The sequence below is a fragment of the Pezoporus occidentalis genome, unplaced genomic scaffold (genome assembly GCF_034315485.1).
Source record: "Pezoporus occidentalis ecotype Australia unplaced genomic scaffold, CSIRO_AGI_Poc_V1 ctg22, whole genome shotgun sequence".
Lineage (NCBI taxonomy): Eukaryota > Metazoa > Chordata > Aves > Psittaciformes > Psittacidae > Pezoporus > Pezoporus occidentalis.
This window is the reverse complement of record NW_026914072.1, coordinates 5,720,359-5,748,344: the sequence shown is the minus strand read 5'-3', so window position 1 is coordinate 5,748,344 and position 27,986 is coordinate 5,720,359. Positions and strand designations below refer to the sequence as shown.

The 27,986-nt window shown below is 38.8% G+C and overlaps 1 protein-coding gene across 2 annotated transcripts in view; it reads right to left on the bottom strand.

The window, feature by feature from the left end:
• MPPED2 (metallophosphoesterase domain containing 2) overlaps window positions 1–27,986 on the bottom strand; it is a 101,837-nt gene that overhangs the window by 5,905 nt on the left and 67,946 nt on the right. For both annotated transcript variants that reach the window (XM_062620343.1, XM_062620344.1), the window contains one exon: window positions 325–440. In XM_062620343.1, coding sequence (XP_062476327.1) covers window positions 325–440 — 116 coding nt within the window. The remainder of the gene's footprint in view (window positions 1–324; window positions 441–27,986) is intronic.

Here is a 27,986-nt window from a genome sequence, read left to right as displayed (position 1 = left end):
GTCAAGGTCTCAGCCAGCATGATAATATTGGCAAGATATTATTATTAAATAAAATGTCAAACTAACGGACATGGAGTCAGATTTTTGATCTTCCCTAGCTTGAGGGTAACAAAAAAATTAGTTTTTATTAAGAAAACAGCTGGAAGCTCAACAGATCTGCTAAACCTTATCAAAACTTTACTCTTCCACACCAGAAAGGCTTTTTAATTCAAGAGTTTTGAGGCAGGAGTGACTGTAGTACAGCTTACAGCATTATTAATTTTGCTTATTTTGAAAGTAAAAATCCTATGCAAAGAAATCACACACAGCCTTTGTTTCACTTACCAAGGGGAGGTCCATGTGTCATTAGTAGATCAATTCCCTCAGGAATAAGGTTCCACTTGTCTAGCAAAGACTGACCTCTGGGTAGGTTAAAGCCCCATCCATTAAACCATGGTGTCCTTTGGGGGGAAATAAGATGAACTGCATCAGTATAAAATCAAAAATTCTTCCCTTCTCCCATTTTTCTGCATTAAAACAATTCTGAGATTACTTGCAGACAGCCTTTTCAAAGGGGATGCCTTTAATACAAACTGGCTTAAATACATATGTACACTAATCTGTATGTTTGAATTTAGATTAATATTCTACACTGTTTTTATATGTCAGGAGTATTCAGCCCTGGGGGTGTTTACTCACTAGGTAGAAAGGGAAAAATAGTTAAAATGACAGTCTAAAAAATCTAAAGCCTTTCTTCAAAGTTTGGGGATGTTCATACGTAAGAATTCTTTCCTTACATTACCTACCAAAAAAAAAAAGGAAAAAAAACCTCAGTTTTTGGAGACAAGACTCAGTTTTTCTCACTTCACAGGGTTGGGCAGCATTTCCACAGGAAGCCTGTATGATGCAGTGGGTACAAGCCTCATTTGTACTGCGGTGTTCCACTAAACTAAAACTTGCTCCTTTTAGCACTTTTTATGTTAGAACACTGTCACATAAATTGGCTTTGCACTCCTGTGCTTCCTAAAGGTCTTCAACCACACCATGTTTAGCCTCACAACAACCTTTTTAAGAGATCTCATCATTTAAAACTAATTTAGTATTTCTTAAGGAAAACTGAGATCATCAGTCTCCTCCACTATAGCACAGCATTGTTCTGAGACATATCACAGAATCACAGACTGGTTTGGGTTGGAAGGGACCTTAATGCTCTAGTTGCAAACCCCCTGCCATGGGCAGGGACACCTTCCGCTAGACCATATGATTTAGCTATCACCTAATATCCATCAACCTAACCATGTAGTGATGACAAGCAAACCCGCTACGAGTACCTTTTCAAGGTGTAACAGCCAAATTGAATAATTTTGATGCAGCTGAGTTATAATAAAGCCTTTCCTTATCAGGTAGCTACACAGAACAACGGTTCTGAAGAGACAGTGTAATATTTATATACATGACTAACAACTTTCTATAGCCTATTAGTATTGTACTAATTTAAAGAGTTTTTATCCGTGACTATGTTTTCCTAGAGCTCAGGCAACAGATTTAAACTTATGTTTCTAGGCAGAACACTCCTGTCCTAGCCCTACTCATCTGCCGGCAACAAAATTTGCAGGGAAAACCCAACCAGAAACCAACCTTAAAAAAAAAAGCACACCTGTTAAGAAGAGAGTCTTACATCATTTCATTACACATAATCTGCCTCCAGTACCCTCTTAATGATGCATTTTTTTTCCCAGCATCAAATATGCATTTAAATGGAAAATTCCTGCTGAGATTACATCTCTAATATTTTTTTTTGTAATTATTTTGTTTTCCAGAGACAACAGTTTGACCAATGAAGATTATACCCAGTTATATGCACAGTCTGAATCCCTGACAATCAGCAGGATGGGAAAACAGCAGGTCCTGCTGATATGAGCAGGAAGGTCACAACTAATAGACATATCCCATATAGTCCTACTGAACTAATAACTACACCCACATAGGAACTTGTTTAAGCTAGCAGACTCCCTGGATAAATGCTAAGAAAAGATGGGAAATTTAGATGTCAGTTAAACATTTCATGTGTGCTATGAGTTCCTCATGTGGATAGCAATGAAACTTCACCTATAAAAGCTCCTATGCTGTAAATAAGGCCAGTGTACCTCACAGGACCTTTGCATGCAACTTAATTGAAACTGAAACATGTGTCTTATCTTTAACTAAATCACAAGTGTTTCTGCTTTTCTATGATTGACCTTTCTGAACATGCATCTGAATGTCTTTTCCTGTAATGTTCCTAGGTTTTACCATATTGAGATTATGATAACCTTCAGTGCTGCAGTTTAAAGTTAAAATATGGTTTGGCTAAACTTTTAGCTGCTTAAAAAAACAAACACACAGCACATAGGTTGAACTTTTCACTGTCAATGATTCTTTCCCTACTTGCATTTCTCCTGCAGATAACACTGTAGTCACTACACCACAGTTAAAACCTGAAACGTGAAACCACACCTGTGATCTCCCTGGAGCTCTTTGGAGACTACAACCACAGAAAAACCTGGTTTTGTCTGCAGGTTTTTTTAGTTTATTTCTCCTGAAGCACTAGCAGAGGAGGAGGAAGGGAATCTGAGCTCCAATATTCTTCATTCACCAGCCTCTGTAATTAGCTGTGACTAACAGGCACCGCATGGGAATCCACTTGTAAGAAAACTTTCAAGAAACCTTCTCCATTATGCAGCATGTGCATAGAAAAAGATGATCAAGTACTTCTTTAATATACTAAACATTTTCATACAAAATCAATAAATTAAGGAGAAGAACAGGCATGACTGGAAGAACACCTGGATTACAGATTAGGTTTCAGACACTTAACACATGACTCTGCATTGCACAAGCCAGAAAACCAAAAGGAGAGAGGACATGTTCAGAACATTACCAAGATGAAGAACACCTTTATAGCATGGATTCAGACTTAGGTGACATAATAAAGAAGGTCACCTGATGTTTGCACCATGCCATACTGCAGTGCAGACGAAACGGAGCTGATGTACTGTGAATCCCATGAGTGTGCAACAGAATAGCTGTTCACCAGCTACAAACGTGGACAGGCAGGTAGCATCCTATCAAGGGGTATCAGGTGCATTTCAGTCCTTAGTGCCCCTTTTTTGTGTAAGTAGGAGTTAAGAGTCACTCTCAACTTCTAAATGATTTAGGGGGGGAAGAATTGCGCATACAGTTCTAAGCCTTCCGCAACATATTCTCATGCTGATTACTTACTAAGAGAAACTAATTCCTACCTAGGAAGAAATATCTATAATGAACTTTGGCTACACCCACATATGGTAAGCTGCAATCAGGTGCAAATAATTGGTAAAGGCTATTAGTCATTAGCAACCATATTTATGATCTGACCTATTCTTTCCTATGAAGCTCTCAGGAAGACTTAACTCCTAAAACAATTCATTTTTACATGAACAGTTCATTTTTAAGTAGCTGGTAAGAAAAAAAAAGCTATCAGCTGATAAGTAATGTCACAAAGGAGATGTAGATGTAAAAATCACAGGGATTAGTAATGCAACATTACATATGATTTTGTCATTGTATGTTTGATGGACCAGAACACATCCTCATACCTGATGTTTGGCACGACGTCACAACATCCCTCATGCACTATCAAACCCTCACAGTAACACTTGATCCCTAGCTCACCTGACAGTTCAGCCCTCCCTTGACTGCAAAGCTTCCTTATCACTTAGGGATAGCAGTTATGCTGGCACCAGATGTCATACACGGAATATCCTTATGAAAGGCAGACACCTGGCCCATTCTTAAGTCTCTTCTGTTCTTCATTTCTAGGCAGGAATTCCCACAGATCCCCCTCCACCTGGTGTTTTGGAAGGCACATTTTCTGCAATTAAAAGAATGTTTATGCTATAAGCTGTGTGCTACCTTCACACCTTGTGCTGCAAGAGACGTAGACATCACCTGACAGAATACCAAGAAGGAGGGGATCTCCAGCTTCACAACAAAACTCACTCTCCTTTTGCAGATGCTTTGGGAGAACACACAAATCCATCTGCTTTTTAGCAGCAACAGATGCTTCTTCAGCAGGTGATCGGATTTCCCTTCTCCCAGGTAACTCTGTATGGGCTTACTATTTTACTATTACATTAAGGGGAAAAAAAAGCGCATTATTCTATGACACAAAATCACTACCACTCCTTGCTGTGTACACATCAGAAGCAACACCAACACGTGGGCAAACAGGAGATGCAAAGGCCTGGCAAAGTTCATCCAGTAATACAGAAATTACAACTCCTTCTGAACCTTAACATTTTTAAAGGATGGCACCTCCTACTACCTACTTTCATCTCTGCTCTGGCTCATGAATTTAATTACCTGATCCTCAGAGTTCAGCAACTCAAAAGGTAAATGTACAATGAGACCTCTTAGGTTCAGGTTTTCCTTTTACCTGCACCAGTAAATCCATTTACACTTCTAAACAGGATTAGAAGAAATAAATTATCTCACGGGTTTCTAATCCCATGAATTCATTCGTTTTTAAGGCTATCCAGTCTTGTAGGAAAGCTTTAATTTTATCCTTAATCCAATGAGTAAAGTGGGCAGGAAGCAAAAACCTGTCTGTTTCCTTCCGAGGGAGGGAGTGTCCCAGAGGCATCGCAGCAGGAAGCACTTCTACACAACTAATAACAATAATGAAATGCTCTTTATTTTCCTCAGCATTCAAACTGAACACATAGACCTGGCTCAGGAAGGAGAGTTCCATTAGCAGAACAAAAAATGGGGGACTCCTAGACTTGCTCATTTACAGGATGAGCTCACAAACATATCCCCAAAGTATCTGCTCCAGTCCCAGAGGAAAGCTGCAGCGGGACTAGCAGAGAACAAACCACAAAGGGAGGGGGGAAAACAAAGAAGTGACCTTTGCGCCCAGAAAAGCAAAGCCTTTCAATCCTCCTCTCTCTGGCCGGCACCGGTGTTTGCCCGGGCATAGCACCACACACGTGCCTGTCACTGTGCAGTCAATGGACAGAGTGTGCCTCTTGGGAATACACAACAAGGGGCTGCGGCATGAGGCCAGGGGAAGGGGGAGAGCGTGTGTAAGCCTGGAAACAAAAGGCTGAATAGGGCAAGTGTACCACGTACTAGGGAAGAACATTTTAGAAGGTAAGAGCTTCTATAAAGTCTCTGAAACTTGGCTTCAGTGCTACAAAAAAGCTTTTTTGTTTTTCTTTTAAGCTCTTTCTTACAGTAAATATTCAAATGCTGTTTCATAATGTAGCAATCAGGACATTTTAAAGGCTAAGTGATTTCCTAACTAATCATTATATATCATGTTGTGGTATCAGTAAAAGGCAGAGAGAGTCTGGTGGCTTGAGCTGTCTTTCATTCCCACTAGCATTTACCCGCTGTGCTTCAGTGTCCCATTTAGAAAGTGAGGACAATAATACACAGCCAAAAGAAGCATCAGGGTCTGGTTCCTTGGGATTTTGCTTCCCCTGCATCTTTAAACAGCTGAAGCTCTCACAAAAGTGGGTTACCAGTACTGTCATTATTTTAGCAGTGTTACTGCATGTATCTCCTTATTACTGACCTGCAAAGAAGTCAGCAAGTCTCTAAAACATATTTCTGCTACTTTTACAATGTTAACAAAACCTGAAGACTCAGCAGCTGCTAGATTTGGTTTGGTTTTGGTGTTTTCTTGTTTTTGTTTTGCTTTCTTTTTTTTGGGGGGTGGGGGGAGTGTTGGGGGTTTTTTGGGTTGTTTCTCCCCTTCCCCCAGGTTTTCTCCCTCTCTTTCAACTTACATACTACGACCTCTAAACACTTGCTGGTTGTCTAAATGAAGAACTTTGTTGAGAAACACAATTCCCTCCCATCTATGGTGTTTGGAGGCAGAGCCCACACTGTGGGTTTTCACTATGAAGCAGTCCTCCACAATGAAAACCTGCAGCAACCACCTCACCACCACGAGTCACCCGTGAGCTGGTATGCTCCTTGCACCAAGCTGTTCTCAATTTCTACCTCAGACTGTACAAACTCATCAGTGGAGGTTTTATTTAAGCTCCCGTAAGATAGACATCCATGCTTGGATCCGTGAGAGGTACAAAAGAAAAAGCTGCCATTCAGCACGTACCATGGATGTGCTGATCTGGACCAGATGGTCACCTAAACCAGGGAGAGATACAGAAGTAAGCAGAGCTTTAGCCAACCATATGGCTAGAAAATGGTATGTGGTAAGAACTGCCTGCTCCATCTTGAAGTTCTCTCAGCCTCTGCACATCTCTGCTTTGCTGCCTCCATGCTGCCCCAGCTGTTATTGACAAGTTACTGAGCTCTGGTCTAAAGCCTACTACCCTGACAGATACGTTTCAGTACTTGGTTTCTCTGATGGCCTGTACAAACCACTGGCATCTTCTATCCTGTGCCTTGAAGGCTTAGTGATGTGTTTTGGCAGAGGAATGTCCATTCAGTTCACATGTTTTGTGCTAACAATAACACCAGAAACACCAAAGACACTCTTTAAGACCACCAATCTTCTCTGTGGAGGACATTTTGTTTTGTTTTGTTTTGGGTTTTTTTTTAAGAAAACAGAAGAAGTTGAGTGAAGAAACACCTAAAAATACATTAGGGATGAAAAAACATGCGTGCAGCGGAGCAGACAGGCAGAAGATTATAAAATGCTGGTAACATCATGGAAGATAACAAGAAACGGAGGACAGCAGGATGCAGAGCATAGGGCTCCCTGAGAACAGGGCTAAAGAATACTCAGCAAAGCAGAGGAGAGAACAGTACCATCAAGCTACTGGATGTTGGGAAGGAGAGGAAGGGAGTCGAAGTTCCCAGGTTTATGACTATGGCAACCTTTGCCTGAGTATATGAACTGCTCGTCAAAGAGGAAATTTCCTCCAAACCTTCTGAGGTTTTCCAATCCCTAACTGTATTGCAATTATTTTATTTAGGGCTTTACTTAATGAGATCTGGGAGATATTTTAATATCCAAAAAATACAAAAATAATTCAAATTTGACTCAAGGGCTAATTTCATTCTACTTTTATAAAAGGAGAGAATTATAAAAGCCTACTACTAGAACCAAGTATCAGCCCTTATATATTTCTGTGCTGTGTATAGTTAAGGATGGTTTGAAGGACAGACCTGGTCTAAGTTAGCACCAGCTTCAGCAGGGTCCATACACTACATGAGTTTCCCTGCATGGTGATGGGAGCACTGTGACAGCAACTCAGGCCTGCAAAGTACCATGCTGGACTGATTTGCAGAGCCACTTCTCATTCCAGAGGGGGCACATTCTCCCCTTCATGCCCATATTGCATCCCTGTGTAAGGTATATTCACCCTTGAAGTGTCAAAGGATGCTGCAGTACTGAAAAGAGAATGAATGCCTCAATTTGTTATGGTAGAGTTTTGTGGCCTTTGTAGAAGCACAGAGAATCACAGAGTATCTACCTAGAGGAAGAGTTCTCTGGTTCGGAAGCTCACCACAACATAAACAGAATGTCCATTCTGAGGGACAGGCTGGGGGGGGGGAAGGAAACAAAAGGATAAAAAAGATTAAAAAAAAAAAAAAAAGACTGGTTGAAATCTTGATTCAGTTTTGCTCAACATCTGTGCATGCCAAATGACGCTTGAATGCTTGGCTTCTTCTAGTAAACATGATCATAACAGCCTAGTTGTGTTACATCTTAAACTGATTTCCTACATGCCTCTCGAGGAAATGTAAATTGACAAAGCTTCCACCCCAGGTAGATCTGTAAGAGGATTTGACTAGTAACCTGTTTCTGCAACGACAACACAAATTAAAGTAGAGCAAAAGCAAAAGGGACGTGAAGGCCTCTCCCCCAGCACATACTGATTTGTATGTATTTTCATTCCACTGGAGAGGTGTGTGTGTTTTACATGTAAAGAAGCAAATTCTGTACTGGTGTAATTACATCCAGTAGCTTTTGTTGAATATTTCATATACGTATAAAAACAGCATTGGAAAATAACCTGTAAAATTCAGTATAACAAATAAAGCACTTGGCAGAAGTTATGCCTGCCTACTCTGTTGGTGAATTTGGTTCCTGCTCCTAAGGAACAGCCTCTAGAAACTCCATTTTTGAATGCTACTTTAAACAGAGTTCTTTAGCATCGCCAGGGAGTCTCTGTAGTTCCTCCAAAAGCCTAAGCTGGTCAGAGAAACAACATGATGCTTATTCATTGACAGATGCTGAAGCTACAAACCAGAGGAATTCCAGATGTATTTTTATGTAGTGTTTCAGCACCTTTACATAACTTTACATCTGCACCCTGTACTGCTCTTGAAGACAAGATTTCAGTCTTTGTGCACTTATGTTCTGGATGTCTGGGTTGCCCTCGCTGGTCCTGATCTAATTTGCAGAGTAACAAGCCAGTTTGTTGTTTATGAGAAATAAAGCACAAACCTAAATCACAATTTCAAAATGTCTTTTCAAGTACTTTACAGGTAATAATTAATTCATCTTAGAACAGCCTACATAGAGCACTGTTTATAGAAGTGCTGTGTAGAACTAGGTTGACTACACCAAGAATAAATTTGTTAGAATATATGCCTAAACAACTTGCTTAAAGTGAACCAGAGGGCAGACACTGAACGTGCCCTCCATGATTTTCACTTGCAACAATTAGTCGATTATTCTTACCTACTGCAATGATTTAAAAGCGGACACTGCTTATTGCCACTGCTGTTTACCTATAAACACCCTCACTATTTTTATTTATGTTTTGCTCAAAATGCTGCTTGGCATTCTTCAAGAAGAAACTGAAACTTGCCAGAATGCCTGGAAGGAAAACTATGCAAGGCTTACATGTATTCGTCTTCCACGCACACACAGCCCACAGTATTTAATTGTAGGAACTTGTAACATAATCTTTTGAAAATTTACAGGAAAGAATGGAAGCAGTTAGCTATAAACAAGCCACAGGATACTCCCAGCATTTCTTGTTTGAAGCCTGTGCTACCTTCAGTTTCAGCTTATTCTTGAAGCTGGATATAAAGTTGCTTACCCTCGCTAACCAGATGAAAGAGCCAAAGCAATCAGAGAGCTTCCAGTGTTACAATATATACTTATTTGGAGTTAAGGTACAGTATAAAATATCACATCTGGACTTTAAGAAATAATACTGGTTTACAATTGAATTAAAAGTTTTACAAAATGTCATTTATTTAAAGTGACATGCAGATTTATTCAATTTTCTTCATTTATTACAGTCTCTGCTTTGTGCAGAAATATAACATCTGACCTACTCAAAATGTTACCTTCACTGAAAACCGTGATCCTACTTTGGAGTCTGCAGGAAGCGAAAGTTACTAAGTCCTGTTCAATCTCCATCAAAAAGTGTTGCTAGTTATTTGTCAAATTCTGCCAACAAAGAAACTAAAAAGAACAAGTCATCTGGGGGAAGGAGTGATTATGGATCATCAAATGCATGTCACACCTCTTTCCCAGCTCAGGAAACCTCAGGAGACATGTATGCAAGCAAAATTCACATCTATAAAAACCCTAAACCTGATATTACATGCATACAACATGCACATGTATATATATGCATTATACTGTAGCAAGGAGTCCAACAGGTAAATTGAAGAAATGGTGCAATCCACATCAAAGCCAATGAAAACTCTCAACTGCTGTAGTGCTCAAGCATGACCCCAGTAAGATAAGCATAACATTTTCAGATTATTACCTGGAGGAGCTGTCTTATGTATGAGCCAATTTAGCAAATCAATTAAAGTAATGCAGATACTTGATCAACAGATGAACACAAAGGGGAAAAAATGACAGAAGAGACTGAGAGAAGAAGAAACATATTGGGGTCATAAGAGAATCAAAAGCATTTGGCAACACAGAGGTAAAAGGAGCATTATTGTAATTGAAAAGGATCTGTTTAAGCATGGATCACTTGCTTTCAAGATCATTAAACAATGAGCTCAGATTACATGCGGGTCAATTTACACAACATTTAATTTTAGGCTCACCCACCTTCATGTTGCTCTTTCAAAGAGGTCTGTGGGAGACACAGATTGCCACAAACTGAATGAAAGTTAATTTGACTCTTCTGGTGAAAAAAAAAAAAAAAACAAAACCCTAATCTGAAAACTTTAGTTACAAACCAGCATAGCAGAATTTTTACCTCAGCTCCAGTGATTCCAACTGATCAACAAAACACTACTTAGGCCCTTTCCTGTTCTCACCTTGATGGAGAGTGGATTTTGACATCCCCTCCCCCCCCATCTCTCCAAAACCTAATTCCTCTCAAGAGAGTGTTAATGGCACATAATTAAGTGCAAGCAAGCAGCAGGAAAAAAAGAAGCAGGAAAGATGTCTTTCTCACTGACCACCAGTCAAAACTCCAAGTTTTATGATAAGCCCGAGCTGCCTCCTAGTAGGACTGTAACTGACCAAACTACTCCTGGAACCAAAAAGCACCAGCTCCAGTCAGAGGCACCATCCAGTGGGTAAAACGACAGAATGATCTGACGTTTCTGGCACTACAAATGCCATGCTATAGGTTCATAATTGCATATTCATGCCTTGGGATCATACACATGCATATTTTAAAAAATTACACATTCAAAGGAAAGTTGTGAGTTTGTATTACAAGTTCTCACCTGAAGAAGATTTTTTACTGATGAGTTACAAAGCCCTGAACTGGGCATTTATAATAGAAAGGCAGACTGACATTTAAATAGAGTGGCACCAGAATAATAGCTTTACATTAGTATTTTATGGGAGGCTGAATAACCACAGAGTTAACATACTGTATTTTCTGGCAATAAAAAATCCTTTGAAAACAAAAGGTCATTTTATTTGATAATATAAATGAATTAGATTTGTATTGTATGGTCAAGAGAATAAAGAAAAGATTAATTCTTCCAGAAGAAGTCAATATATCAGAATGGTGGTTTGGTTTTAATTCTTTAACTATGTTGTAAAGCCTGTGGTTGATAAGCCACAGCCGTATATTGCTCCACACTGTAGGTTTTAACACAGGCTCTGGACTTCAGTCTGATCTGATGAAAATCTGAAACTTGCAGTATGCCATTATGTGGGCAAACTATTTATTTTATATTCACCTCCTTGTCGTGTCAGTGCAGAGGTCATCTGAAGAGGGGGCCTAATTAATCAAACTGTCAGAGCCAATGAGGAGCAGCATGTTAATAGGACTTTTATTTCACCCAGGAAAGCAGTGGTCTGACAGGAACCAGAAAATATGGCCTTGATGTTGCTGTTTATTAGCAATGCTGAGATCAGTGGTAATAGGTGCCAAGCAGCCTATGCTCGATAAAGCGCCGCATGTCAAGAACCTGCACTAACTAGAAATTAGAATGACAAGACACAGGAATCTCAGTGTATCGATAGCTCCCGGAGAAGAGGTATGGTTTGGATGTGATCACAAAACTGGAACCTGCACAGGATCCTTCTTGTTTCTTCAATAGTCAAGAAAGAAAAAAAAAACCAAAACCAAACCAAAAACAAACCATCCCCCAACTGCAAACACCCAAACGCTCCAGCTATTTTCTCCACACTTAAAAGTGAGGCTTTGCAGTACTTTACTCCTATTTGACATATACAGGCAAACACAGTGGGATTAAACACAAAAAAGCTCTGAATCTGGTACAACACTGCTGAAATTGAAGGAGTGCCTTGATGAGATCCCATGGTGGTATAAGGCCAGCACATTGGTGTGACCCTACATCTCTGTTACCCTATGAGAGAAGTGGCAGGACTGTAAATGGTCTAAGCCTAGTTTACCAGCTGGCACTAACTGATGCAAACCAACACAAAAGCCACACCAGATGAAGGAAGGATGGCACAGGTAGCAGTTAGGTCTGGGCACCTCTTACCTGTATTAGACTGGGCCCTCAGTGACTTAAACCCCAGCCCCACAAAACACCATGATAATGCTAAAATAAATGCAGTGAAGATTTCATTTCTTACCCAAAGCCCTTCCATAAAATTGATGTTAACACAAAGTGCATACCCATAGTAAAAAATAAAACAAGCATATCTAAAAGGGAGTGAGTGGGAGAAATGAGATGCTCACAGTTTCTGAAGGGCACTGGACTCATTTTAGCAGCAGCCACGGCATTTGCTGCGTGGGTGATATATGTAAAATTTTAAATTAATTATTTTAGTAATGCACCCCTACGTGATTCCTCAGTCTGCAATGTATTTTATACTTCAGGCCATGGTAGACTTTATAATTAACTACTTTCTGACGCCATTTTAATTATTTTTTTTCCCTCAACACCATTATTTCTGAATGAATAGAGAGCTAACATTAAATAGCCTTCTAAATAGAGAGCTGCAGGACTCTACTCTTGCAGGATGAAGCACTCAGAATCATGCCCCTAGCAGTGCCCCTGGAAAGGTTTAAGCAAATAATGTAGCAGCTGAAAGGAAATGTTGCCAAAAGGGAACCTCGGACACTGATGGGGCATGCAAGCCGCCTCCTAAATCGGAATTTTTCTTGGTGGAAGAGGAAAGCTGCTGTGTTTATGACTGCTGCCATGGCTCCAAATATCCCCATCCTGAATGATCCTTTTTTTTTTTTTTTTAATTCCTTGAGAATATTCCATTGTCTGGATCTTCCTCTTAAAGCCAGCAATATTACCAAGAGTGGCTATTCAGGGCAGGAACTGCTACTCCGATGGCAAAACTCACTTAAAGCTTTACCATCAAACTACAGCTTTAAAGATAACAATGCACCCATACCATAAAAGAAACACGAAGAATAATTAAGACACTCTTCCCTTCCTAATCTTCTGCTATTGCCAGTGTCCTTTTGAGTAGTTAAAATTGCATTTACTTTCCCCTACAGTTTCATATATTCTAATTTAAACATAAGGCTCTCCCATTATACCTCACTGGAAATACATCAGATTGAAATCAGAAAGTTAAAATGTGGTCCAAATGACTACTTTTTGGAGCTTTAGATGGCTGTTTTCACAGCTAAAAGAAAAATGTTGGTGGGTTAAATCCTAATGGTTATGAGCCGCATTTCCACATTTCTCAGCGGCAGCAGTGATGAAAACATGTATTAAAGTCAGTCCACCATTAGCATGTGAAGTAGCACAAAAATTTGTAACAATGTTAAGTATCTTTCATAAAGTACTGAAGAGGGGTTTTCTGCCATTGATGGATTACTTAGCCATTAACATAATATTTTATTAGTGTTAGGATTTTATTACCTAAATTGTACTATTAGTTTATTAAGGAGGGGGACGTTTGAATTTTTTATAATGTCACACCTTCATTTACTATCACTGTGTAATCAGAGTATGAGCAAGCAACTATTTCTTCAAAGGCTTTGCCGAAGTGTATTCTTTAAATTGCTTGGTTAACCTCATAGAGACACCGCTTTCACTTTGAAACAGAAGAAAATCTGCACATTAATCGCAATGACATCGCTATTGGAACCTTATTTACCATACGATTAAAAAACTTGGTACTTTCTTACAGCATCATTAAATCTAAGCCTCATTTAACTACTGGGACATTTTTACAATGGGTTTACTGACATACTGTGACAAATGTCTGTGTAACATTCTTCAGCAATAGCCCTGACTATAGCCATAACCACAGTGTGTATAAACACTACATAAGTATTAACAATGGGCTGTCCTGAATAGTAGGAAGTGAAGTAACACTAAACACATTTTTACTAATCCCCACATCTCCAAACCTGTGGTCTGCTTCAGGTTTTTTTCACTGGTTTCTGTTTTGTTTTGGGGGGCTGCTTTGCTTTGTTTAGTCTTGGTGGGCAAAGAAACCATTCCCCTTAAAATTATGAGAATCAAGATGCTAAACTTTTTAAATATTACAGGACTCCCTTTGAAATTCTGACCTAGGCAGAAAGGTTTCCTGAAATTTAATTCTTTTGAGATAAAAGGCTTGGCAGCAGGATGAAAGCAGCCCTACCCTTTTTTCCATGTCAGAGAAATGAATGGAATGGCTTATGAATACATGTAACTCACCCCATTCAGGAACCACACTGGTGCCTGTTTGTCCTGAAATAGTTAGGTTACTGTGCAAAGCAAAGTAACTGTTAGGCAGCATGAACTTGATCCACAAGAACAATGAGGGCCAGAACAACATTTTTAAGGACTTAAACTTTTCAAACTTCAAGGTAATGCAAGGAATTAAAAGACATTTCTGTCTGAATCATGCTTTCGAAACATCTTCATAAACACTTAGCCACTGTAAATTACTCTTGCAAGAAACAGAGAGCAGGAGTACTAAACTGTATGACAAACTAAAAATGAGCAGGCGCAACTGCTTTCCTGTTGTTCATGGCCAGCTTCTGATTTAATTTCAGATCAAATGGTATCACAAAGCTGGACATGGTAAACCTACAGTATATTCACCAGAGACTAGGGCCTGACATTCTGTCTAAATGAAATTTCTCAGTTGTCCCAAACACTTTTAATCTTATTTCCATGCTAGCAGTTTGAAATGTCACCATGTATTGCCACGACGACAGATGAGCAAGGGCACAAGAAAGCAATGGATCTGGTTTCTCCAAGGAACCATGCCTGGCAAATGCAAAAATTTACTTTTGCCCCTGGCTGCTGGTACACTCCCAGGTATTAATGGTAACAGGGGCAAACTCTGCAATGTGACTTGGTGCAGGCTGAAATACAGAGCACAGGTTAAGAAAACTTATGTGCATATATACGTATGTATGTATGTAGGTATACGCATACACAAATTATTAAAACACCACCACTAAGGGTGAGATCTTGCAAATAATTTTTAGTTTCCCACCACAGTGGGAGACTGACAGCAGGAAGAAAAACATGCAATACAGAAGATGGAGCCATGTGGCAATAATACATATTTTGTGTAGATTAACAGATGGAGGTTTGGACAGTATTGATAAAATAAAGGCAACATCCTTCAGAAAACTTTTGCTTAAGAGATGATGCCTCTTGTTCACCAGGATTTCAGTATCTGCAATGACTTCCTTCCAGTTAGAGCGTGAAAAGACCACAGTACCATTTATCACTACCCTAACAGATGTATTTCTATGCACTGCAACAAATTGTTCTAAGGAGAAGTTCAAGATCAAACTCTGAACTTGGATTTTTCTTTTATAATTCCCTTCTTCTTGCTGTAATGAAATAATAATCTGTCTTTAAAAGGCAACTTCATTATATAGGCTTGCTCATGTCACAGAGCTAGTAACTACTAGAAGAAAAACAGATGGGTTTGTATTACCAATTAACCCCTAAATATTGCTTACGCTCTTCCCTTTGAGTAACTGCTCACTCTGAGTAACACTACAGTTCACCTCATTGAGACAGCAAGACTCACCACTCAGATCAGTAACTTTTTCTGAGCAATGCTGAAGACTGAGTAGTGAGGATTTGTATGCAGCAACCTCCATCTAGAAACATCCAGCTCCTATACCACTGTGGGTGAAATGCTGGCCTCATTGAAGTCAATGTTCAAAATTTCACCCAGTTTATTTTTCAGTAAGTCATCTCTCATTGCTCTGCTCTTTCCTATTGCTTTGCTTCTGAGAGCGCAGAAGAAATGAAAAGGTGCATTTCTGTTAGTAACATTCACTTTAAAACTTCACATTTTACTCTCTTTATAAGGTCTGCTGCCATTCATTCCCTCACACAAGCTAATACTCAGCCTTCACCTGACTTTATCCTCCTAAGAAATCATTCTATCACAATACCTTCTGTGTAAAAAAAGCCAGAGGTCATCATAGCCTCTCTTACTAGCATTAGAAACTAACTTTTGAGTAGTAGAGGTAGGGTAAAAATAGGGTTCTGCACCACATTTTGGCTAGTTTCCCATAAAGATGTTAATCAATACAACTACTTTCTCCAACAGTACAGAACTGACACCCCAAATGATCAGAATCTTCCATGACTGAGATATACCACATATTTGGGATATATTTTCAGTGCTCAGTAGGGGGGTACATCTGAAACCTTCCTCTTTCAGGGATGCAGGAGATTACCTGCCCCCAGGAGACCAGTATCTCACTTCCTCAGAAAGTCCTCCTCATTCAGGAGACACAAATTAAATAGTCTTTCAAAACCAAACAAAAAACTAGAGGAACAGCCTCACCATCCCCTACAGGCAAGGCCAGTAATTCTGTTCATGCACACACAAACATACATATGTGTAGTATATTCCATATGTATTTTCTCTCTCTCTCACACACACACACATACATACGAACAAGATACGCTGCATCACATCCTACACATTTATAATCAAGTAAATAAGTACATAGGAAATTAACATGATTTGGCATGTTAAGGTACTTTGACAGAGTTGCATATCAAAACACACAAGTCTGCATCAAACTTGGTCCAGCAAATGTTACAGCAGCTCAACTTCTACCTGTAAATATGATTTTTTTTTAAAAGGGAGAGCAGTATTTGACTTTGTTTCAGTATCTAATTGCTTAACTTCAACTTGTCTTCAGATAGATGAATTAACAAAGTATTCAAAATACAAGCTATTGCTGGCTGTCATCAGAAGTGAGTTCTCCACAGTGATGAACACTTCTCAGTGCTTAAATCACTGTCACACTATCCATAGGGAAGTAAGTTTACCCATGTTGTAGCTTTATTTCTTGCAATGCATCAGGAACAAATATGACCTGTTATTATCAGGTACAATGAATGCAAGTCTATTAGTACTAGAATCCTTGTCAGTTTAATTTAGCTGTTCAAAACTCAAATTTTTGTACAAGCTCATTTGCTGGGCTCCTTTATAGGCAGTGGGGAGACACATGTCCTTGCAAGGGGTACAACTTGTCTCAGACTGATGTTTAAAGCAGCTGGGATGCACTGCAGGGGCTGCTTTCTACCCCCTTTAACAAAGAAAAGGAGCTGAAGAACTCTTGCTTAGCTTCAACTCTCATCTTTTAAATAAAAAAAAAAAACAACAACCAACCCCACCAAACCTCCAAAGCCAAAAAACAACAACAAATATATTTTACCTTAAGGAACATCGTGCATTATATAAAATAAAGCTTCTCCAAAAACGTGGTGAGAAAAGTGTTTGTTCACATGAGCAAGCATGTATATATACAGTACATAAAATCTGACACCTAAAAAATATATATACCAACTTCTGGCAATACTGAAAACCCTTCAGCATGTTTCTTCTTTGAAAGTGTGCAATGCTTATATGAAGGCAGCAACTGTGATACTGCTTTTAAGCTATTTTAGTAAGGGCCCTTGACAAGCTTCACATAAAATATTCAGCATTGATGCTTTCAAGTCCACACAATTTAACTTAAAAAGCTCTTCATGTTCAGCCCACATTATAAGTAGGGTTATTATAAAGGTGGTGTGTGGATTAGATGCTTTCCTTTATCTTTTCCATCTGCCTTTCTAAAGCGTGAAAATATTGGACTGCATTACAAACAAAAACTGAAAACCATTTCTTTTTAGAATCAAGATTATTTCGAGAAACTTTCAATAGCTTTCAAAGAATTTAATTTACTGTTTCAAATAAATTATGTTTACATCTCCAGCAAGTAACAGTACATCTGAGAAGTTGCTGGAATTATAAGGGTCCTCTATTTATTTAGTCCTCTAGTATGAAACTATTTTGACTATGCTTTTCATTGGGAAGGCTTATGCCTCCTGAATTAACTTCCAAAATTAAATCCAGAACTGAGGAGCCAAGGCTACTGATATCAGGTGGAGCTGGCCTTCATCCCATACCTTTTATCTGCATAATGACATGATACCTGCTTAACGTAAGGAAGTTCTTAAAATAATACACTGAAATACTGGAAAACTTCTATGCTGTGGAAAACAGCACCCACATAACTTTTCAGACTACAGGTGCAACAAAGGACTCTTTGCAGAAAAACATAAAGCAAAAACCATTTTCAAATTCTTACAGGCCTGGAGATTTCAGTGTATTTTTCTAAGCTATTTAAATGACAAAGTTGGCATCAAGATGGAGATGCAGTTGAGCTTGTATGCTGTGTTTCATAATGCAAATTTGCAGTCCTTAATCAGGCAGAATTCCAAGTGCATTATTTAAATTTTTCTCATCTGTTGTCTGAGAACTCCAGGATCAAGCATGTAATTTAAAGCCTACTGAGATCAGTGGAAAAAGTCTTACTGGCTTCAATACACTTTGGATCAAACTCAGAGGATCACAGTCAGAAAGCTTTAGCTAGGGACTAAAAATGCAGCTAGTGAAGTTTTCCAAAGAACCTGATGCAGCCTTTCTGCAGATGCTGAAGCCACTATTATGGAAGACTGTTGTCCGCATGGATTTTTAAAGCAGATTCTCAGTTGAACTATGCCAATTTTGCTAGCTTAGCATCAAGACTTAGTTTTTCTCTCAACTTCTCTACATTCCTATCCCGAACTGTACTTATCAGAGATTTTCTTTGTTCTTTCCTTCTTTGGAAATCGGGTGTCTTTTTTTTTTGCTCTCCTTTCCCCCCCTCATTCTGTCCCCTCTCTGTTTGGTACCCTTGGGAATTTTATCCTTGACAATAGAACTCCATGATAAAACAGAGACTAATAACACTTTTAACTTCTACTTGTATTATGCAAAGATATTTTAACTTCTGTTGAACTCAAGCTATAGGAAATGGTGATTTCAAACTGGACTTGATACATTATATGGACACTGAGACATTTCCTATAAATATTTTAGATGGTAATTCTATTCTTCCCAAATAGAAAATTACTTAATTATCAGGGCCTTTTGCTCAGTCTATTCATGGAAACAGATACTTTTTTAGCATATTTCAAGATATTAAATTATGAAAAAACAGTTCACAGAGGGTAACTATCAGAGATAATTATCTGATAGATCATTAAAATGACCACAGTATATATTTACTTATAGTAAGTGCCATGTTTTATAACATGGTACCAAAATCAGATAGCACTTCATAGCCAAAAAGCCTCCTTCAGCACCAACACATTGAAAATCACTGCAACCTGTTACTCCAGTGCTGTTAAAATCCAGACACACTTCTCTTCACTGTATCAGTATTGCCCAGCAACTGCAATAAATTTCCTTGCCTAAAGGCACCCAGGTCAGTCTGCGGTCTCACAAGAGCTATGTATGCACATAGGTAAATAGGATTTGCCATTTTAATGTTTCATAATCTACCATTTAACCTTTAAACATATGTTTACCAAAGCCTCTACAAGCACAACATCTTCTTTTAGCTGGAGAATATTAAGCATACAATGCAAGGTTTATACAGTAACTTCTGCTTGACTGCAAAAATATACCAAAACAGAGTGAGTCCCTGTCTGTACTGGGGTGAAAAACAGTCTCCTGTGTTTACATGCCAGATTTGACAGTCAGGAAAATTCATCTCCCACTGAAACAAGACACTTGCACATTGATTTAACTATAACAAGATTTAATTCCAGGTGACTATTGACAAGACATTTCCTGCACGGATATTGCAAAACATATTTCATTAATAATGATACTAAACATTGGAAATCCTTGAAGAGGGAATCAGAAGGACCAGAGCAAATGCTCATTGAAGTTAATGGACAGATGAAGTGAGCTCGGGATCACACCTTGCTTACAAAGCACCATCTTTTTTAGACCTAGCAAATACAGAAGCCTCTGGGGAGACCTTATTGTGGCCTTTCAGTACTTCAAAGTGGTCTATAAGAAAGATGGGGAGAGACTTTTTAGCAGGGCCTGTTCTGAGAGGATATGGGGTGATGGTTTTAAACTGAAAGAGGGGAGATTCAGGCTGGAGGTGAGGAAAGAATTCTTTACAACGAGGGTGGTAAAACACTGGCTCAGGTTGCCCAGAGAGGTTGGTGGATGCACCATCCCTGGAGACATTCAAGGCCAGGCTGGATGTGGTTTTGGGCAACTTGATCTAGTTGAAGATGTCCCTGCTCATTGCTGGGGGGTTGGACTGGATGAGCTTTGAAGGTCCCTTCCAACCCAAACTATTCTATGACTTTATAACCATCAGACTAGGGTGAGAGGAATGTGGATATAATTATAATCAGAAGTGTGAAAAGTTGTGCTATGAAAGTCACAACCCCCTCCACCCCCAGTATTTATTCCAAGTAGAATAACGTCTTTTGCTCACACCAATATCTATCTCACAGTCATCTGAAGAGCAAATAAACACACTCAAGACCAACTTTTAAATTAACTTACATATCACACCTCAAAAAAATGATTAATTATTCCTGAAAGGACAGTTAAGAACAGCAAAAAAAGAAAGACCTAGATTACTGCAACTGTGCACATCAGGTATGCAGCAGAAAGCATTACACAACTCCAGAAGTAGGGAAATACTGAAGTTTAGCCTACTAATTAGTTTACTAGATATACAGTTTTAGTTTGAAGTGAGTGGATGGCTTATTACCTGTTTGTACATAATAGTTTTCACTATTCACGATGGAAGAATGCTGAGAGCTTCACTCTTTTATTACTTGCAAAAGGCATTCAGTCTCCAAAAATAGTTTTGGCTTTACTGATTGGTTGCCTTCTTGTGCAATTTATTTTTTATTTTATACTAAGTTTCCATGGGAAAGGATATTTTGGAATACTCATTTAGAATAATTAACAACAAAAATTATTAAAATAAAAACATGGTGGAATGCCATTCAAAAATCTGCAGGACATTGTTAGCATAACCTTCTCATATTGTGTAACTAAACGTAAAACTAAGTGTCAGAAGCAACTGCAACCCCTAGCACAACTGAGGAGGAGGAAAAGACTACCAGTAGAAAAGTAGCTTAACATGTGGCTTCTGTGTTCTCTTCAGGAAGGTTAGCATAGACTTACAGCAGAAATTACTGAAATTCAAATCACAAATGGTGGTGGGGAGACAAACTTGTATGTCTCATTTAATTAACAGATTTTTGTGTTTTTACATAATAAATTCTAGTTTATATCAAGAAAATTATTACTGTTTTGGACACCCCATTAATTTTAACATTTACCCTCAATCTGTAACTACCCACCAAAATCTACACTTTCAATAATAAATGAAAATTATTACTATCCTAAAAAATAAGCAATGTTTAATTGCTCCTAAAATTAAAGTTCAAGCCACTGAACTGGCAGAAGTACCCAGATAAGCTCTGAGAATCACAATCTGCTGAAAAAGATTTTTATAGGATTAATTTCTGCTTCTGGAGAAGATAACGTATTTTCAATTTTAGCCCACAGAAGTAGTTCATTTTAATGTTTGATTAAAATAAGTAAAAAAGAAATAAGCTGAGAATCAGAAAATCAAATATACCACCCGCAATTTATGAATAAAAGCTAAGTTTGAAAGACTAGGTCTATTATCTCTGCAATCTTGAAAGACTGGCTTGACCACGAATAACTGATCAGTTGAAAAACTGAGACAAAGATAATGCTTTGTTGCTTTGTCTCATATGAAAAAATTTGCTTAACACACTCATTTTTTCTTTATGTATTTGGAAGTTCTATGGTAGAGAACAAATCTTAAACAGTACTCTGTGTTCATTCAGAAATTAATTCTAACAATTTGCATCCAAATGAAGTAATGACAAAAAAAGCATAAAAAGCACAATTTATTACTTTATAATCAGAAAAAATGTATATACAGAAATATAAACTATAAAAATGTAAAATTAAAATGTAATTACTCTGACGCATACTAAGCTGTGCTGTTATTAAATAGGAGACAGTAGCATAACTTCCAAAGATAACAAGAACATTGCCAGTCACAATCAACTTCCTTCAAATAAGTAATTACTTGTAGCTTCTGTAGCTTTTTAAGCAGTATAATATCAAAACCAAGAGTAAAGCTAATTATAAAAATCACTTAAGACATGAACCAACCCAACCTGGAAAAAAACAAACCACTTTCTTTTAAAAATGGGTAAGCTGGCAAATGGGCAACATTTAGTTTCCATCTGCTCCTGAGGTTTTTCCATAAGTAATACTGTCTACCTCATCTTTCTGCATCTCCTTTATGTTGCCATCCAATGCTCTCCTTCCCACAGCATGCCCTCGCCCTGCACCTTGCCCCTGTTTATCTACCTTATCAGCTCAGGAAGAAATTTGGGCAAAAGTCTTCCTCTGGTCACCGATATCTCTGGGAACTGAACCCATTAAGATATTTCTGACCCCTACTCCTGCTATTTTAACTGTCTGTTGTACAGGAAGGAACTGATAAAAATAGGATTACAATGCCCTTACAGATGAACTAGCAGGAGGCTTGATTGTGATTGATGCCTAAATAAATATACAATAACAGGACCTACATTTCAACACCGCTTTTGATAGAAGGCAAGAAGTAGTGTTGGTTTTCACCGCCTGGACTGCAAGACTCTTTTCTCAAATACCTGGGAAGTGCCTTTGATTGAAGATTGTATCTTCTACTTGTAGTCTTTTTAAGTAAAGCACAGGAGGTGGTTAATAACAGGTAAGAATGAATATTAGTATTATTTTAAGAGGTACAAAGGTGCATTTCTTCCTACAGGTGCTTATGTATTGCCCACCCCAATCTCAAACGAGGGTCTGAAGTCCTCTGAAGTCCAAATATTTTCCCCACAGATACTCAGCACCAAGGTGGGTCTGTTGGAAAAATAAAATAGCATCCTAACAGCTCTGCGGAAAACAAAGGGGCTAAACTTGGAGTTTGGGGTGGGGAGAGGAGGGCTGGGATTGCCCGGGTCTTTGACAGCTCATCGCTTCCTTAGGAGAACTTGTTCTCAACTGGCATTTGGGTACAGACTTAGTCTATGGAGTGGTTTCAAGAGTAAAGGCACATTAGCCAGCTCATTGCTGGGTTTGGATAGCAGCAAGAGAACATGGTATTTGCAGCAAATCATTTCAGATGGTTTTCCATAACTCCATTGACTGCAGGACAGACTGAAGCCTGACTGCATTCTTTTAATCCTTCTCAATAAAGTAATTATTAATGAGTGATGCATTTACTATCCCAGATGGGAATTTCAGGAAGAATTTCAGGAAGTAAACTCAGTGCAGTTTTTATTAACCTTCCTCTTTTTGGAGAAGAGGGATTCAAGTGTCCTGAAATCACACATTGTCAGCTCCCACTTCAAGTAACACAGCTATCTATTTCACTTCAACAGTATCTCAAATACGCCCCTTCTTATCCTGCAGAAAATAAGACACCTACTTAGCTTTCCAGTGCAGTGATCCAGCAAAGTACTTAAGCACACAAACTTCCAAGCAGGCAAACAGTCCCGCTGGCTCCTTTGAAATCACTCAGGAAAGTAAGTCTGCATCTGCTCACTACCTTGTGCTGGATCATCTTGCTAAAAATAAATTCACAGTAATACTTGACACTTCCACAGTGCTTCACAGGCTGAAACTACTGTCCACATGGCAAGCAATGAAGAAAGCATACTACCAGCCTCATTTTACAGGTGAAGGAATTAAGGCAAAGAAACCAGTTACTTCCTGCTCCCTGTATATTGAGACAGTGTCAGAGCCGGAACTCCCCTTCCCTGTTCCCTCACCCATATGCTCCATCCTTCTGGCATCCAGGTGGCTCTCTAACTGGAAGCACAGTCAGCATATGCAGCAGCTGCCTAGCAGTCTGCAGGTCTGCAGACTTTAAAAGCTCAGTTCTACAGTCTGCAGCAATTAATGCAGATCAAATACTATAATTAAAAAGTCCTATAATTCAACTGTGATACATTCCAGCATTGCAACATTCAGGAAGCAGAAGGAACAGATCTTTTTAAAGATACATATACTTTTACTTGCATAGTAACTTTCTCTTAATTTTGAGGGCATTTCTGACATACGTATGCAACCAGCTGTCATGAACTAGACACCTTTCTAGAGCACTCATTCTCCTCTACACCAAGAACCCACGAGCAGAAAGTTCACCTCCTGAAGAAACCAATGCATGTACTGTATCTCCCTCTTGCACACTTCTCTTTCCGAAATACAGCTGAATTAAGATTATTACACAGCAGTCACTTACGTGCAACTGCCCTTTACGTACATGAGTAAGCTCAAATAACATAGCTTTGTAATGAGAGGGTGCAGCAACTTAATGGAGTTCTCCTCGAGAGCTCGGCACACTAAGAATACACCACCAACTTAGTAACACTGTTTGAAACTTTCCATTACTTGCTTTATAGAGAGAGCACCCTAGTTCAAAAGGGACATCCTTATGTTTACACAAGCACAAAGATGCATACCAAGCCTGTCGCTTCATCTCTCACTATTTATTACTAGCAGATCGTACTAATTCTGTTCTGAGTCGTCACTCAACAAGGCAGTAAATCCCACTTTAGTGTACCTAGCACTAGAACAAAACTCGATCCAACCCCCAAACCAAAGTATGGCAGCAAGAAAATACAAAGCATCTACCCACTATCAATTTGGTCAGTTCAAAATCTGGAGCACAAGTGCAGGAGTAACCCAGACCCTCCTGCAGGCAGCACACGCTCCCTGTTTTATGCTCCAGGGAATGAATCATAAAGCCAGCTGACTTGGAGAAAGTCTGTGTGAACAGGCAACACTGCAGAGCTCAGACCCTGTGTTGTGGAACTGAGACTAAGCTATCTCTCAGCTGCCTTGCTCTTCCCCAGTTTTAGTGGGATTTAAATGCTTGCAAGGTGACATCCAAATCACTGTGTTTAAAGTCATTTAATACAGCATCTCAGTGCTTAATGTCACTAGGGAAGTTGCCCTGTTCAGCAGGTAAAAGCAAGAAATCCCAGCTCAGAGCAGCCAACGACACATGAGCACCACACACAAGCGATTTCTTCATTCAGACCTCAGCGCTCCCCAGCCCTAACCAACCAAAAGACAGTAACACGTCCTTTGGTTTTATGGTACTATAGTTCTGGATCAGCACAGGTGTAAATCAGGGCTGTGACCCATATTTTAATACTTTTCTTCCCACTGTTATAATGATTCAGTTGTGATTTGAACAGCATGCCATTCCAACCAAGCTATGAGAAATAAACTCTCCACATTATGTTTTACAATGTAAAAATTGATTTTTGCATAGAGCTTGTAAAATCAAGTCACATGCACCTAAAAGAAACTGAAATTTCCCAAGATTGTCTTTATTCAACTGCTGACACACAGCTTGTTATTCCAGTTCACACAGATGCACATAGTTTCTTTCCCCTTGCAATTTAAAGTATCTTTGAATTTGAATGAAATATAAATTCAGCAGGCTACTAACCAAATGATGCATACCCCCAAGCTACACAGCAAGAAAGCACTTAAACCCAGGCTGAATTTAAGCAGATGCATAAATCTTACAAATTTCACAAGGGTGAAAGTGTGCATTTAAAATTGAGGCAAAAGTTTACTGTTGCTTTTGCAAACAGGTGAATGACATTTCAAATAAACACACTTATATACAAATATAAAATTACAAAATAACAAAGCTCTGCCCATGATAACTGCTGATAAACAAGCAACACACAATTCAAAGCTTGACATATTAAGAAAGGAATTCTATTTGGAGTGATTTTGTTTTTAAAACCAGATCCTGGAGAACAGTAAGAAACATGGTGCTGATCTGCACACCCTGAATTAAGGAATGATACTGAGAATTATCTCCTAGTAAGTCTAAATTCAGCACAGAATAAAATTACAGTGTAATTGGGGTGGGGGTGGAGGAGGTGTAATTGCTCTAAGAAAGGAGAATTACAGCTACCCAGCTGCTAAGATTTCAAAGTGCTCAAAAATCACAGCTCTATTTCATCACATTTAATTTTTGTAAATATATTAAACTCAGTCATGTCAGTAGATTAAAATAATATAGTAGACTGTATCAGACCAGACTTCAGCAAAATGTGATACAATCTCTTTCCAAAAACTTAAAATTGGCTTGCCTGTGAGGAATATTGCATAGATGAATAGTGGTTAAAGGGCTATAAACAGAGTGCAGCAGCACAAGGGAGGTGCTAGTGGATTGCCACAGGGATTGGTATTAGGATCAGTTTTGTTTAACATCTTTATTAATGATCTGGAAGAACGGGTAAACAGTAGTTTAATTAAATTCACAGATTTCAATATAGTGAGAGGTGTTATAAACATGACAGTGGGGAAAGAAATTATGCAAAAGGAGGTTAGAAACACTGAGAGAATAAAACAGCATTCCTTCTGAAAAAATACAGGCATATAATATATCTGAGGAGAATTAAAACACGTAAATAATCAGTGAGAGGAAGAAATCCAAAGCCCGTTAGGCTAATACAAAAGACCCAGGGGAAGCAGCTGACCGCAAATTATGTATGAGCTTGCAACATGAATGGGAAAAAGAAGGAAACGATATAAGCTCCACACATGGATGTACTGCAAGACATCAAAACACAGCACGACACATGACTAGACTTTCTGGAGAAGCCATGAAATACATGGTTACCAAAATACATCGGTATTTCAACTAGCCAATATCCACTCAACATACAGGATGTTAGTGACATCCATGCAGGATAGATAGTGCGGTTTGGTTTCAGCCTCTAGAAAAAATAAAACAACCAAACCCAAACCAAACTAAACAAAACCCAAACTAGGCAACTAACCAGCCAAACCTCAATACCCAGGAACATAGAAAAACCTCACCGGAAATAAGAAATAGCAAAGAAAAATCTGAGGGGATTACAAACACCGAATATATACTGTAATTGACACAGGGCCTGAAAAGTAAAAGAAAAAAAATGTCACAAAAGGTACGAGAAACCTTCAGGCCCATCTCATCAAACATGATGCAATTTGGATTTTTAAAAAATTGAACATAGGAAAATTAGTTACCATTACTAATACCTACTACACCAACGAACCATCTTGAAAGGAATTAACTAAAACTCATTCATTCATTAAAACTGGGTAAAACAGACAAAAATACAACACAGGAGACAATCCTACAATAGCAGAATGACTTAATAGGTCTTTTCCGTCTCTAACTTCAATGTGTCCATAAGAGACAATAAGCAGAGAGACAACCGTCTGCAAAATTAAATCACCAGGAATCAACTGGAGATTGAAAATTAAATCACAGTAAAGTATTTTCTTCTTTGTCAGCATTAGCATTAATCACATGCAAAAATAAAATATTAGTTAATTTGATTCTCTGTGCCTTCCAGACTCTGGTTGAAATGAATCAATGCAGGACGAGTGATTTCTCTGATAACTGGGGAAATGATAAGGAAGGATGAAACAATACAAAAGAAGAAGAAAAAAAACCAAAAAAAAACAGTAGAACTAGCTCGTGAAAATAAAATTACCAAAAGAGGACTAGAGAAAACCACCTGAGGGCCTAATTCTTCTGAATTCCTAACATGAAGATTATATGTAAAACTTCAGCGTGGTGGCTTTGAAACAGCACTATCTGAAGATGGCTAGAATTGGAAAGAAAATCACGCTGGACAGCGCAAAACTACTACTAATTTAAGTGGCTGTTATTACTAGTCTGCAAACACCTCTGAAAAATGGCTTTACTATACTGCACCTTCATATGGTTAGCCCTCTGGAACGGCTCAGGTTTGCTGCAGGAAATAGGTAGTAACTCAGCATCCCATCTTCTCCTCAAGCCACACAACAAAGTGAAGGCACAATGAGTTTGGGAAGCGCTCTTCCTTAAGCACAAAGCCTTTCATATAAGCGGCTAAATGATGGCAGAAAGGGATCAGTTCTCAGGGTAGCCAACAAGAACTCAGGTGAGGACTTCACTAGAAGTCAAGACTAGGCCAGTTTTGCCAAGGCTGGGAATTTAAGCTTGTGCACTGAAGAAACTCAAGCGTGTGCTGTGGGAATACAGAAAAAACAAGGCATGAATACAGTAAGAGGCAAGCACAGCAGCTGAGACCAACCCTGCTGCCTCAGGACCAGGTTTTTTTCCCAGACAGAAACCTAAGTTCTTCAGTTCAGTGACAGGCTTTAGTGAGCTGGCAAAGAAATACATAATCAACATAACAAAAACTTAAAAAAAAAGAAATAAAACCAAAGGAACTGTACAGAAAAAATAACTAGGGATCTGGTG